The following is a 15,891-nucleotide window of genomic DNA, read 5'->3' on the forward strand; positions in this document are numbered from 1 at the left end:
ATCCTACTACTCCCTCTGTCCGTGAATAGGAGTCTCGTCTTTCCATTTTAGTCCATTCGTAAATAGGAGTTCCGGTTCACTTTTATCATAAATGGTAATAAGATCTCACCAGGGACAGATGCAGCTCATAGCTAGTATGGGCAAATGCCCCACCTCAAATTTCATCACATATATATAAAATATACTCCCTCTGTCCTATTAGAAATGAAACGTTTTCCTTTTTTGTCCGTCCCAATAAAAATGAAACGTTTCTAAAAATGGAAACAATACTCTCTACAAGTTTTCTTCTCTCTTACTTTACTCTCTCCTCATTAACTCACAAAACAACCCTACATAAAATCTTGTGCCGAAAAGCAAATGTTGCATATTTAATGGGACGGAGGGAGTACATTATAAAATTAATTTGTTGTAATTTCTCACTATTTGCCCCTCTTAAAACTCTTAAATTTTATCTATATATAATTTTGCCCCTCTTTATATAAATTCCTGGCTCCGTCCCTGGATCTCACCTTCCACTAACTCATTTCACTCACATTTTGTGGATGGAGAAAATACATACTTCTTTCTTTATCATGATGAGAAAACTAAGAAGATGCTGATATCGAAAGTTATCATTGTATCAACACATAGCGATAAGTAAAAGAAAGATAGAGTCATTTCAGACCTAGAAATAAAACTCATACTACAAAGCAAAACGCCGCAAATTTATTATTACTTCTCCGCAATTGATCGTCGGCGGACAGAGATTAGATTATGTTAGGCTCGAGCTCTTGAAAAGTGTTGATGAAGATCCCTCTGGTTTTCCGAATCAGCCGCGCCGCCGATATGACGAAGGCGATCCCGCCGTCTCTGTCGAGCAGGATGGAGGGCGTGACCGTCTCCAGGTCGGGGAGCTTTTCGTTGGAGTCTCTGAATTCCGTTATATCGACGTGGTGTTCGTTGGTGAGGCGTTGCATGAACATCGTGAATGAGAGGAAGCCGGCGCCGGATGTGAAGTATAAGTAGGTTGGGATCGAGAATTCGTCGGCGACCTCCGTCATGGTAAGGCAGTACATGTCGACGACGAAACCGACGACTCGGGCTCCGGTCGCGGTGATCCCGAAAAAGGGCTTCTCTGATGAGAGGCCTTTGTCGGGCAATGTGCACCGCGGCCTGGACCTGAGGCAGCTTCGACTCTGTTTGGGAGTCGGAGCTGGCCTCCTTGACTTGGGGCAGCTCTGACTCTGATTGGGAGTCAGAGTTGACCTGGGGCAGCTTTGACTCTGTTTGGGAGTCAGAGCTGGCCTCATTGAGTTCGGGGAGGTTGAGGAGGCGGAGGCGGGGGTGGAAAGTCGGGAATCCTCGTTGACTATGAGTTTTCCGACCTCGATTGCAGAGACGATGTGGCCGATTCCGGGCCCCGGGATGAAGATTAGTTGAAGTTCTTCCATTGATATCTAAAGATTTGACTCAAATTATGTTTCTAAAATTGTGTTTAGGAGATTTTGAGTGATGATTGTGGTTGCCGGTTGGTGCTTTGGGAATACACTAAATAGTACTCCTACTCCAATTTTACAATTAAATGGCAAGATGTGGTCATAGATAAAAAGTGTAGAAAGATATTGAGATCAGTTAAAGATAAAATAAGATATTTAGATTAGGTCAAAGAGAGAAAAAATTGTAAGAAGAATAAGAAAAAGTTTAACGAGGCAGATATGATGAAAATTTAAATGAATATCATTTTTTAAAAGTAAAAAAGGGGTAAGAGAAGATGACTAAAAATGCAAAAGAGAGATAATTTGATAATCACCAAAAAAAAATAAGAAACCGTTAAATAGAAATGAGGACAACACAAAAGTTGAATAGAGATAAGAAGATCAAGACATATAGGATATAGTTCTTTCCAATTTTAAATACAATTACAGTTTGATGATATATCTGAAAGAAAAATGCACCCACAGACTCCTCCTTACATAATAATTTTTCTAAAATAACCAAATATTACCCCATTTATTACATAATAATTCATATTTTAGGCTACAACACAATGTGGCATTTCGTCTAACAGTTGAGGTACTTCTGATTCTACCGGATTCTTATCGGCATTCCCACAAACGGTTGGAACGCCTCTTAGTTGAATGACTTGATTAAGATTCTAATAATCTCTTGAATACATAATTAAACAATAAATGATGACATGTTATTCAAATAATTGAAAATATATTCAATTTATTAGCTTAATAAAGACGGCCGGGCCGGGCCTTCAATAGTAACTTGGGCCTATAAATCTCCTCTCTAACTTGGGCCTTCAATAGTAACTTAACTTAGGCCTTATAAATAAATATGCAACCTAAGTGGGCTGGTTTCATAATTAGTAGTCTATTACGGCACGTTTCATTTTCAACACTCATTTTTAAAAAAAAGAAAAAAAAAAGTAAAATAAGAAATAAAATAATTTATCCAAAAAAAGTGAACAAAAGCTATAAATGAAAGTCGTATTCTGTTGACTTATGGTTATGGCAATCACTTTCTGAGGACCAAACTAGCTAGCTAGATATCAACTTAAATCACATGCTCCATACGCCCTAATAGTTTATTTTTGTAATTTTGGTCGGTTTCAAAAGAAAACTTCCTTTTCACTTTTATTATAAATGAAATATGGCGCATATTCCTATATATCATTTCACACATTTTGTTATAAAATTATTACCGTCTTCGTCCCATAATAAATATAATATTTTGCCATTTCGATCCGTCCCACAGTAAGAGTCTTATTTCACTTTTACCATAAATGATAAGTAGACCCTTATTTCATCAACCAGTTCTACTCACATTTTATTTTTAAACTAATATACATAAATGAGACCCATAATCCATTAATTTATTAAACCCATGTTTTTGTATTTCTTAAAATTCATGCTCACACTGAATGTGACACTTAATGTATGTAGAACAAAGCTAGCGGAAGGGATCACCTCATACCTTGCATACTACATTTTATAATATACTACTCCCTCCGTTCCATAGTAATAGAGGCATTTCATTTTGCGCACTCGTTTGAAAAAATAATTATAAATAGTTAAAGTAAAGAAAAAGTAAAGTAAAAGAAAGAATAATGTAGAGAAGAGTCATATCTATAATATTCTCTCTCTTGCTTTACTTTTTTTTCACTTTAACTATTTATAATTATTTTTTCAAAACGAGTGCACAAAATGAAATGTTTCTATTATTATGGAACGGAGAGAGTACTAAATAATTGACAAGTGGATCCCATTTTATGGTAAAAAAGTTATTTCTAAAAAATATTTCCTTCACTTTCTCCCTACTATATCTAATCAAAATAGTTTTGTTATTTCATGCACTTTTGCTTATTATATTTAATCAAAGAAGTAACTTAACTGTTGTTAAAAATATTTAATAAGTCAAATTTTATTTACTTCAAAATATTTATATAAAAATATTAAATTTTTATGTAATCCAAAAATTTAAAATTTTTCTTTTTTATTTCTTTTCTAATTTTTTGAGATTATTTAATTTTGAATATCTGTAAAAGATGTCGATCTTATATAAAAATGTAATTAAGTAGAATTTGAGCAAATTTTATATTTTATATAGCTATTATCGAAATACAAAATATAATACTCCACAAAAATAATTGCAAAATTTTAATTAATTAAATTTTTTTGACATAATTAGTTTTTTAACTTATTAAAATTTTGCTTTTATTTTTATAGGACAGATATAATAATATTTTATACTATATAAAAGCTAGACTCGTATTTCATTAATTTTTTCTATCATTTTTTATATTTTTTGCACAATAACTTTAATATTATATTTATAGTATAAATTGAAGCTCCCCCTGCCACAAGAAGAAGTGATCAAGTAGATAAAAAATTTGTGGTGGAGAACAAAAAAAGTATGAACAAATCCGAGCTTGTATTCATTCCATCGTCCGGGCTGAGCCACCTCATCCCCACCGTGGAGACGGCCAAGCTCCTCCTCCTCCGCGACAGCCGCCTCTCCGCCACCGTCCTCCTCCTCCCTCCCTTCATCAAAGACCCCCACGCCGAAACCTACGTCGAAACCACCTCTTCCAACCCCACATTTTCCCCCCGACTAAAATTCATCCACCTCCCTCCCATCCAACACTCAAACACGCATTTCTTCGAGCAGTTCGACTGCCAAATCCCCAACGTCCGCCGCTTAATCTCCAAGCAGAATCCCCGCCCCGCCGCCGTCGTGCTCGACCTCTTCTGCACGGAGTTCGTCTCCGTCGCCGCCGAATTCGGCCTGCCGGCGTACCTCTTCTTCACCGGCGGCGCCGTCTGCCTCGGCGTGCTCCAGCACCTCGTCTCGCTGCGGTTCGACCGCAGCGAAGACGTCACGAGGTACAAAAACGCGGAGGTGGACTTGCGCGTGCCCTACCTTTCGCTCCCGGTCCCCGCGAAGGTCCTCCCCGCGGTGACCGTGGACGAGATCTTCTTCCCGGAGATCTTCCTGAGCCATTTCAAGAGATTCTCGGAGATGAAGGGAGTTGTGATCAATACGTTTTACGATTTGGAGCCCTGCGCGATCGAGTCGCTCTTGTCCGATGATATGACGCCCGAGATCTACCCGGTCGGGCCGGTTTTGAAGGCGGAGAGCGCATTTGTTGAAGAAGATGATGACGTGAAGAAATGGCTCGACGATCAGCCGGAAAGTTCAGTTGTGTACTTGTGCTTCGGGACCGTCGGTGTGTTTGATGAAATGCAAGTTAAGGAAATCGCCAAGGGTTTGGAGGAGAGTGGGGCCCGTTTCTTGTGGTCGTTGAAGAGGAGAGAGAATCTGGAGAGAGAAGTGACCGAATTTTTGGGGGGTTTTTTGGAGAGGACTAGAGGGACTGGGAGGATGATGGGGTGGGCCCCGCAGGCGGCCGTGCTGGCGCATCCTGCGGTGGGGGGGTTTGTGTCGCACTGTGGGTGGAACTCGACTCTGGAGAGCGTGTGGTTTGGGGTGCCGGTGGCGGCGTTTCCGATGCACGCGGAGCAGCAGCTGAATGCGTTTTATCTGGTCAAGGAGATGGGGATGGCGGAGGCGATCACGTTCGATTATCAGATGGATTTTACGGGGGTGAAGCCGCCTGAGAGGGTCGGGTGGGAGGTGATCGCGGGGGCGATAGGGCGGGTGATGGCGGAGGAGGGAGGGAGTGGGGTGAGGAGGAAGGTGGAGGAGATGGGGAGGAAGGCTAGGGAAGCTTTGGTGGAGGGTGGATCTTCTTACAATGCTCTAACTCTTTTTGTTGAGGATGTTATGAGAAATGTGGATTGATTATGTATCTCATTTTCTTGCAATTTGAATATGAAGTTTGGTATTGCTAGATGATGAACTAGAGTTTTGATATCACATATTTTTGTAAATTGTTGTAATATAGAGTATATTTTATTAGTGATAAAAAATTCTAAATTATATATCATCATGTAATATTAACAACGAAATTATAATTGAAGAATTAAATATAGAAGCATATAGCCTTACATCTAACTTGTAGGTTCTATTCGTGATTTTTGTTGGAAGTAAGATTCCTACAAATCAAGAATTGATCTCCTGCAATCAAGGATTGATATTGTAATTAGTATTTTATTTTAATACCTTGTATAGAATATTAGGTTAGCATGATTAGAGCTTACCATATATGTCGCATGGTCTCCTAGCCTATAAAGAGGCGTGTAATTCTTCTCCAAAGATTAACCTAATATGATGAATATCATTCCAGAAACCAAATAGTCTTTTAACATGGCTTCAGAGCAGGCAAAAAATTAGGCTCAGAAACATCATCATCGCCCTACCAATCTCAACCAAAAGAACCAAAATCAAGTGAGAAAACCGACCCAAAATGGATGACGAAAAACCAAGCACAGAATCATCATATAGCAAGATAAGATCGAGTAAGAATGTAACAGTTGCATTCAAACTCAACGGAAGGAATTACCCGCTGTGGTCACGACTGATGAAGGTCGCAATCGGGAGTAGGGGAGGCTACTCCCACATCACCGGGAAACCAGAACCACCACTGCCGGGGAGCGAGAAGTACGAAGAATGGGAGGAGACAGATCTGATTGTCTTCTCCTGGATCGTGGACAACATCGAAACGAACATTATCGCCGACTTTGCCCACCATCAATCATCGAAAGCCATATGGGACAGCCTTGCCATCACGTACGAAAGCGAGGCAGATCTCTACCTCTTGTATGAACTGGAGGAAAAAGCAGGGGCGATTAAACAAGGAGACATGGATCTGGAGACTTACTATCGGCAAATTCACGGACTATGGATTAATGTAGATCGGTGCCAAAAACAGCCAATTGACTGCTGTGATAAAGGGGTCAGCCAATATCGGACCCATTCCAATACCAAAAGGCTGCTCAAGTTCCTGTCGGGACTTAATGGAGAGTACGAGAGCATCAAACGGGACATCCTCAAGGAGGTTCCGATTCCCTCAGTGGAGACCGCCTACAGCTTGGTCAAGAAGGAGGCGGCAAGGAGGAAGATCATGCCACCAACACCTTCGAGCCCAGCCGTCGACGGTCACGGCAGTGCCGACTCTTCATCGGGAGGAATTGGGCATGGTTTCGCAGTGCAAGGGCAGCGGCAACCTCAGCGAAGCGGAACCCCACGATCAACAGCCACTCACCGCCCGGGAAACAAGCCGGCGGACAAGCCGGCGGACAAGTCAAAATTGTGGTGTTCCCACTGTGGGATGCAAAAGCACACACGAGAGACGTGTTTTCAGCTTCTTGGATATCCGGAGTGGTGGGAGGAACGACAAATAGCCAAAGCCAAGATGGTGGTCGGAATCCCCACCGGAAATGAGGTTGCAAATTCCCGACAACCGCCCACTGGAGGGGGAAATCGGGAGATGGCGAATGGACGGGGAAGGCAGGGGAGTGCAGCGCCGGAAGTTTCCGGCGGAGGCGGGAGTGGCGGCGGAGTCGTCGGAGCGGGACACTTCGCGGAGAGGACAGATCTGAGGGGGGGCGGCGCTCAAATGAGTGGAGGTAAAGGGTTGGGAACTCACGTTCCTAATCCTAAATTTACTTTGGATTATTTGCAATCTGACCCCCCAAGAAACCTTTTATTACGCCAGAAACCCCACCTCTTGCATATGAGCCCTTTAATTTCACATAATTCAAATGATATATCCCATTTTGTTGATTATTGTGAAAACCCCCCTGATACTTCCAAAATTGAGCAGAATAGTCCTCTGATCCTTAAAAATCGTTTCGAGCCTTTAAATATTTCCGCTGCATATACTGTAAAGGGTTATGAAAATGACAAGAAAGGATGGATTTTTGACTGTGGAGCTACAGATACCATGACACCCAATAAAGATGATTTTGTTAGTTTTAGTGATATTACTAAGACCTATATTCAGACTGCAAGTGGGGAACTTATTACTGTGGCCGGGGCTGGAACTATTGAAATATCCCCAACATTGAGATTGTCTAATTGTCTTTATGTTCCAACGTTATCTCAGAGATTGATGTCTATAAGTCATGTGACGAAAGAATTGAATTGTACTCTGCTGATGCATCCCGACTTTTGTATTCTGCAGGATATTCGGACGAGGAGGATACTTGGGCGTGGCACTGAGAACCAAGGACTCTACTACGTGGATGAGATAGCTCAACAAGGCAGTGCGATGTTGGCTCACGGATCCACAAAACAGGAAATTTGGCTCTGGCACCAACGACTAGGACACCCTTCCCCTGTTATTTCAATTTATTGTTTCCTAAACTTTCTATCCCGAATGATTTTTCTTGTGAGACTTGTGTTTTGGCCAAGAGCCATAGACAATCGTTTAAATCTACAAATACTCGTATGGATTCTATTTTTTCCCTTGTTCATGCTGATGTGTGGGGTCCTGCACCTGTTGTGGGTGGGAACGCTTTAGATATTTTGTGATATTTGTAGATGATTGCTCTCGAATGACATGGGTATATTTTTTGAAACATAAATCAGAGGTATTTGATAAGTTTATCCTTTTCTTCACTCTAGTCCAAACCCAATACCAAACCACCATAAAAACCTTACGATCTGATAATGGAAGAGAATTTGTGAACCAAAAAATGATAGACTTTTTTACAGAAAAAGGCCTTCTTCATCAGACCACTTGCCCATATACACCTGAACAAAACGGGGTGGCCGAAAGAAAAAATAGGACCATCCTTGAAATGACCCGAGCCTTGATAATTGAATCCAAAGTTCCAAGCTCATTCTGGCCAGAAGCTATTGCCACCTCCATCTATCTTATAAATAGACTACCTACAAAAATCCTAAACAAAAAAACCCCTCTCGATACCTTATCCAAATTCACCAAAATCCCTAACCATCTCAACCTTCAACCCAAGGTCTTTGGATGTACTGTGTATGTCCATATCCCGAAACATGAACGATCTAAGTTTTCACCTTGTGCTACCAAATGTGTCTTTGTGGGGTATGGGCTAAACCAAAAGGGATATAGATGCTATGACCCGATCACCAGAAAAATAACAACCACAATGAACTGCAATTTTTTGGAAACTGAATTCTACTACCACACCCACCTTAGTAGTCAGGGGGAGAGTGAATCAGGCCAAACTGAGGACTATCTAAGTTGGTTTGTGTCTCGGCCAAATTTCCCCAATGAGGACTCAACAGAACCAATTAGCACTACCGCCGAGCATGTCACTTCCACAGCAGAGTCGCCTCAACCGCCCCTAAGTATCCCTCCTCAACCGGTATCCGAGGTAATTCCTGATGACCCTGCAGAAGTTATTATTCTTACTGATCCTGTTGTCACAGAGACTACTGCAATAGATGAAAGTACGGGTCGGTATCTCCTTCCTTTTAGGAGCACTCGAGGAGTTCCACCGAAACGATACTCCCCGGAGAAGATCGGAAAGAAAAGTCAATATGGAGTAGCCAATTTCGTGAAGGGGAACTTGACCAAGATGGCAAAAGCTTTTGAGGCTGCCCTCTATGACGAAGAGGAAATTCCTTACACTGCTGAGGAAGCTTGGAAAGTCAAACACTGGAAAGATGCAATGTTAGTCGAGATGGATGCCCTCTTGAAGAATAAAACTTGGGAAGTCAGCAAACTACCCAAAGGAGCTACAACAGTGGGATGTAGATGGGTGTTCACCATCAAAAGGAGACCCGATGGATCGATTGATCGTTACAAGGCCAGATTGGTAGCAAAAGGGTATACCCAAACCTATGGTGTCGACTATGCTGAAACTTTTTCACCTGTCGCCAAGATCAATACAGTAAGGGTACTATTCTCAATAGCAGCTAATAGGGACTGGCCATTACATCAGTTTGTTGTAACCAATGCCTTCTTACATGGAGAATTAACTAAGCCCGTTTATATGGAGCCTCCACCGGGATTTACTGGAGACTTTCAGAATGGAGATGTATGTAAACTGAAGAAGACATTATATGGTCTGAAACAATCTCCCAGAGCTTGGTTTGGGAGGTTCACTGAAGTGATGAAGAAATATGAGTATCGTCAGAGCAATTCAGATCACACTCTCTTTCTCAAGAAAAGGAATGGTAAGATAACATGTCTTATTATTTATGTAGATGATATGATCATTACTGGGGATGACGAGGAGGAGATCAGCCGTTTGAGACAGAATCTGTTCAAGGAATTTGAAATGAAAGATCTGGGGTCACTAAAGTACTTCTTGGGGATAGAGGTACTGAGATCAAAGCAGGAGATTTTTATTAACCAAAGGAAGTACGTACTTGACATACTTGCAGAAACTGGGATGATAGATTGCAAACCAGCAGACACTCCGATGGTTCAAAATCACGGATTGCAGATCCGTGAAGGAGCTAAACGTGCCGATCGAGGAAGATACCAACGATTAGTGGGAAAACTGATTTATCTATCTCATACTAGGCCAGACCTTGCCTATGCCGTGGGAGTAGTAAGTCAGTTCATGCATGCACCTCAAGAAGATCATTGGGAGGCAGTCTTGAGAATAGTGAGATACTTGAAGGGAACAGTAGGACATGGAGTCTTATTCAAGAAACATGGGCATTTGGAGATACATGGGTACACTGATGCAGATTGGGCAGGAAACCCGAATGACAGAAAGTCCACAGCAGGATACTTTACCTTTGTAGGAGGCAATCTAGTAACATGGAGAAGTAAGAAGTAGAAAGTGGTAGCACTTTCAAGTGCTGAAGCAGAATTTCGAGGGATAAAGAGTGGACTGACAGAAACATTGTGGCTTAAGAGACTCATGACAGAGCTGGATCTCAAATCACCTAAGCCGTGTCGACTTTTGTGTGATAATAAAGCAGCTATCAGCATCTCGGAGAACCCAGTGCAACATGATCGAACCAAGCATGTGGAGGTCGATCGACATTTCATAAAGGATACACTTGAGGCAAAAATCGTGGAGTTACCCTATGTCAAGTCAGAAGATCAATTGGCAGACATCTTGACAAAGGCCGTGAATTCTCAATCTTTTCGACAAGTATTGGACAAGTTAAGCATCGGCAATCCCGTTACTTAACTTGAGGGGGAGTGTTGGAAGTAAGGTTCCTACAAATCAAGAATTGATCTCCTGCAATCAAGGATTGATATTGTAATTAGTATTTTATTTTAATACCTTGTATAGAATATTAGGTTAGCATGATTAGAGCTTACCATATATGTCGCATGGTCTCCTAGCCTATAAAGAGGCGTGTAATTCTTCTCCAAAGATTAACCTAATATGATGAATATCATTCCAGAAACCAAATAGTCTTTTAACAATTTTCATTATTGTACTCCATATCAATTTGTCCCACGATATCTTATCTAATTACAATAGTGGAAATTTGTTTCTATGCCCATATTTTGTCTATTCTTAAATGGGATTTCGAAACAATAACTCAAGAATCAAGAAGAGAGAGCTAGAAAGAGAAAGATATGGTTTTCCTACACTAGTGATTAGTACCGCCGCCCAAATCACCACCGCCATTCAAAGGATACCGCCGTCGCTTTCACAAAAATGTTCAAACGTGATAGAAATAAACATCAGAAAAATGGAAAATTAATAAGAAGCGGCGGAATTAGCTATTTAAAGAAAATAAAAGCGACCCCCCCCCCCAAAAAAAAGTTGATTGGTCAAATAAAATTGAAAAAATGACTTTCATATCATGGAATAATAATTGATACTCCTCCATCTCACGTAATTTTACACACTTTGATCCGTCACGAATTTTAAGAAATGTAATGAAAAGTGAGTTGAAATAATTGGTGGAAAGTGAGTAGGAATGAGTTAATGGAATATAAGGTCCACTATCAAAAATGGTAAAAATGAAATGGATAAAATATGTGGGACGGTCCAAAATGGAATATTGGATAAAATTATGTGAGATGGAGAAAGTACTGGTAGATATTACTACAAAATAACATTACCCAAAAAAAATATCATCTCTGTGCCGACAGTACAAATTGATAACATTAGAGCATCTCCAGTGGTCGGCTAGCCACCGGCTAGCCGATTCGTCGCGCTAGCCGGTCGGCTAGCCGAACCATTGGGGCCGGCGAGCGGCAAATCGGCTAGACGATCGGCTAGGGCTGGCCGATCGGGGGGCGCTGGCCGATGCGCTGGCCGATCGGCTAGCGATCAGCCAGCGCCTATTTTCGTTTTTTTTTTTTTTTAAAAAACCTATATAAACGCGATTTTAGTTTCATTTTCATTTGCACCACTTGTTTTTAAACGAGTTTTCTCTCTCTCTAACTTTCTGTACAAGAGCATCATCGAGCGATGGATCACAACAACGAGTCCAGTCCAGTGACGAGTGGATCTCAGACTCCCACGACACCTGTGGGATCTGGATTGGGGCAGATGGGCCCGGGGTGGAACGTCCCTTGGCCGCAGATGATGGGGATGATGGGCGGTGCGCCGGGGGGGGTGCAGGGGGGTATGCCGGGGGTTATGCCGTGGGTGATGCCGGGCGGGGGGCAGGGGAGCGGTGGGCAGTCAGCGCCCGGGTGGGGGGGTATGCCCCAGATGCAGCAGATGCTGCTACAGCAGCAGATGATGCTCCAGCAGCAGATGATGGGGCTGCAGGGGGGGATGCAGCACGGTATGCATCCCGGGATGCAGGGGGGGATGTTGGGAGGGGACACGGTATATCGTCCCTCCCTCGATTTTTTGACGGCTGCGTCTCACACGTCGTCCCCGGTGGAGACGCAGTTCACTGGGAATGAGACTTTCTCATTACAGGAGTTGGGGATCGATCTCGGGGATCCGGCTACCCCCGTTCCAGCGAGTCGGCCCGTGCCGAAGAAGAAGGGGAAGGCCAAGGCGGTCGGCGAGTCGTCGCAGCCCGCCGCTGACGACACCCCCACACGGAGGAAGTGGACGGAGGACGAGTACGTCGGGGTGGCCAAGGGGTGGTTGGAGGTGTGTGACGATCCGCTGGTGTCGAACGAGCAGCGGGTCGTCAACATGTGGGCGAAGATCAGAGCTTCCTATAGGCAGCACTGCCCGCACGGGAAGGACTTCAGCAATGAGGAGGTCCGGAAGGGGTGGGGGCGCATCAGGGCCGCGGTTGGCCGTTTTGCGAATTTGTACGCCAACGCCCTCCGTCAGCTTGGTAGTGGGCAGAACGAGGACGACGCCCGGAGGATAGCCGAGGGTCAGTTCCCCCTACCGGGGACGTATAAGGAGTTCACCTTCTGGGAGTGCTTCTTGTTGCTGAAGGACTCCGAGAAGTTCCGGGCGGGGTGCGAAGCCGGGTGGCAAAAGAAGCAGAGGCTGAACTATTCCGGCGACTACAGCGGCAGCAGCGCCGGATCCCACGACCTCCCCCCGGATGCTCAGGAGCGTCCATCCCCTCCTTCGTTTACCGGTCGCCCTCGCCCGGTTGGACAAAGGCGGGCGAAACGGGCTGCGAGGGGAGGATCTCCCCTATCGCCCCGTGAGGTCTCATCCGCCCTCCCCCCCGCCCCACTCGAGTACGCTCTCCATTCGCGTAACCATACGCGGGATCAGATGTTCAAGGTCTTGCAGGAGTGGAGGGCCGCCACTGACCCCACGGAGAAGATGCTTCTGAAGGAGTTGCTCGATAGCATACGGGCTGATTTGGCACTCGCCAGGGAGCGGTTGGGGGGTACCGACGTGGACTCGGATACCACGGGTGGCGGCAGCGGCGGCGATGACGGCGGCGACGACGATGACGGCGGCGACGACGACGAGGAGTAGATAGTAGCGGGGCTCGTGTGCGGAAGCCCCTTTTTTTTTACAAAAATTCATGTAATTTTTTTTTTTTTTGAAACTTTGTACTTTTTTTTGAATGAAATGAATTAATTTCCCGTATATGTGTCGTAAATTGAATTCCGTAATTTAATCGTAATTTTAATTCCGTAAATGCAGTATTTTTTGAATTATTTTTTTGCGGCTGGCCTATGGCTGGCCTAAATCTGATGTGGCAGGAGGATTTTGTAGTGCTGCTGACGTGGCAGGGGAGGGAATGGCTGGCCTATGGCTGGCCTATGCACCATTGGAGATGCTCTTAGGTGACTTTTCAAATTCATTCCACACACTTTGTGCGGGTCCCATTAGCCACGTTGAACATATAAATTCTTTACTCATGATGATTCATCCGTATAATATCGACATCCGTATAATATCGACAGAAAAAATTAAACTTCTAATAGAGAACGAAAGGAGTATCTTGCACAACACTTTGACAAATATTATTTCCAAATACATGCACTATAAGTGAATCCAAAACATAAAAGCACAACAAAGAAACTAACTAACCAACTTTTCTTATCACATCCTCAATAAACTCAACCTGAGCTTTATAAGAAGATCCACCTATCTCCAAAGCTGCCCTTCCCTTCCTCCCCATCTCCTCCACCTTCCCCCTCACCCCACCCCCCTCGGCCGCCATCAGCCTTCGTATCGCCCCCTCGATCTCCCCTGCCCCGACAATCTCCACCTCCTCCTCCCCCCTAAAATCCGTCTTATAATCCAACCTAATCATCTCCGCCATCCCCAACTCCTTCACCAGATAAAACGCATTCAGCTGCTGCTCTGCATAGAGCGGGAAAGTAGCCATCGGCACCCCAAACCACACACTCTCCAAAGTCGAGTTCCATCCACAGTGCGACACAAATCCCCCAACCGCCCTATGAGACAACACCCCGACCTGCCCCACCCACCCGACCACCCTCCCGACCCCCTTCGTCCTCTCCAAGAACCCCTCGGGCAACACCTCACCGAAATCTTCGTACTCCACCACCACCTTCTCAACCCCCTCCGACACCGGCTTCCTCAACGACCATAGAAACCGACATTCACTGTTTTCAAGAGCTAGAGCTATCTCTTTCACTTGCTCTTCCCTGAAACTCCCATTAGTGCCAAAGCACAAGAAAACCACAGACTTCTCCGGCTGATCGTCGAGCCATCTCTTCACATCATCCTCCCTCGACACGCCGGCCAGGTCCAAAATCGGCCCCACCGGATAAATTCTAGGGTTTTTTCCCGCCATCGAGTCGATCGCATAAGATTCAAATTCGTAGAACGTATTCACCAGAACTCCGTCCAACCCCCGAATTCTCCTTAAAATGTCCAAAAAGTGGTCGGCGATCGGGCCGCCGGCGATCAACACCGCCGGCAGGACCTTCGCCGGAACAGGGAGGGAAAAGCACGGCACGGGAAGCTCCTCGCCGGAGTTTTTAAACTCCGACAGCTCCTTTTCCTCATCAAACTTCAGCGAGAGCAAGTACTGAAACAGGCCTAACGTGCCGGCGCCGGAGGTGAAGAAACAGTAGGCCGGAAAGCCGAACTCTCGGGCGACCTCGACGAAATCGAGGCAGAAAATGTCGAGCACGATTCCGGCGATCCGGTGGTCGCGGCGGCGTTGGTCGATTGCGTGTCTGACGTTTGTGATCTGGCTGTCGATGAGGTCTAGCATGAAGGCTTTCGATTGCGGGGGAAGGGCGGAGAAGGTGAGGCGCGGGGAGGCGGAGAAGTTGGCGGTGTAGGCGTCGACGGCGGTGTCGTTGGGGAGCTGCATGGTGAGGACGGTGACGGAGAGGCGGGGGTCGCGGTCGAGGAGGAGCTTGGTGGCTTCCACGGTGGCGGTGAGGTGGCTCAGCCCCGGAGATGGGATGAATATTAGCTCGAATTTCTCCATTTTCCGGCGGTGGTTTTTTGTTTATATTGTATAGAGATATTTACTATATTAACGTAATTATGTTGGAAATAAATACTACTCCATTTATTTTGTTTATTGTATGATAATGATGGCATTAGATAATAAAAATTTACTCCATCTGATCTCATAATAAGAGTTGGTAGGGGTACGAGTTTTAAGAAATGTAAATAAAAATGAGTTGGAAAAGTTAATGTCATACTCCGCCATTTATGAGAGTGAAGTGAGTTAATAGAATGAGATACCTACTTACTATTTATGGTAAAAATAAAATGTAACTCTTACTGTGGAATATATCGAAATGATAAAATGTGACTCTCATAAGAAATAGGGACAAGATTATTGGACTCCACCATAAGTATTTAGATTTTAACTTAATCTGAACTAATCCTAAAATTGGAATCGATTCAAATTGGAAAATCTCAGTGTGAAAAAAATTAAATTACCATGTATATTAGTTTTAAAATATTTAACAAATATTGTATCTTAATACAATAGATTTTCAGGGTTTTTACTTAAAAATATTAATTCGAACAAAGGGATAAAATCTAATTTTGAAGAAAAGAAATATATTCTGATCTGAAAATTCAAAATGTTCGAACTTAATAGTATTTCGATTTGGTCATTTTGATGACGAACATCTCTTTTAGTGTCTTAATAGAGAAGATTGTACTCGACTTATGAACAAAAAAAGGATAATTTTAAATTGTTTCTCTCTCA

The 15,891-nt window shown here is 43.8% G+C and overlaps 1 protein-coding gene and 2 pseudogenes across 1 annotated transcript; 1 reads left to right on the forward strand and 2 right to left on the reverse strand.

Moving 5' to 3' along the window:
• Positions 1 to 677: 677 nt before the first annotated feature.
• On the reverse strand, positions 678 to 1,480 carry LOC148926978 (UDP-glucose flavonoid 3-O-glucosyltransferase 6-like; annotated as a pseudogene).
• Positions 1,481 to 3,853: 2,373 nt separating this feature from the next.
• Positions 3,854 to 5,343, forward strand: LOC125188871 (anthocyanidin 3-O-glucosyltransferase 2 pseudogene; annotated as a pseudogene).
• Positions 5,344 to 13,767: 8,424 nt separating this feature from the next.
• Positions 13,768 to 15,174, reverse strand: LOC125188078 (anthocyanidin 3-O-glucosyltransferase 2-like). Its single transcript, XM_089058717.1, has one exon. The coding sequence runs from the start codon at positions 15,151 to 15,153 to the stop codon at positions 13,768 to 13,770; it is 1,386 nt and encodes a 461-aa protein (XP_088914843.1). The 5' UTR covers positions 15,154 to 15,174.
• Between the last annotated feature and the right edge of the window lie 717 nt (positions 15,175 to 15,891).

This window comes from Salvia hispanica, chromosome 5 (genome assembly GCF_029641045.1).
Source record: "Salvia hispanica isolate PSC_SH4W2 chromosome 5, Shi_PSC_v1, whole genome shotgun sequence".
NCBI classification, from domain to species: domain Eukaryota; kingdom Viridiplantae; phylum Streptophyta; class Magnoliopsida; order Lamiales; family Lamiaceae; genus Salvia; species Salvia hispanica.

What these genes read in the sequence shown, in the direction of transcription:
- LOC125188078 (XM_089058717.1), bottom strand. Translation starts at nt 15,153, where the DNA reads ATGGAGAAATTCGAGCTAATATTCATCCCATCTCCGGGGCTGAGCCAC.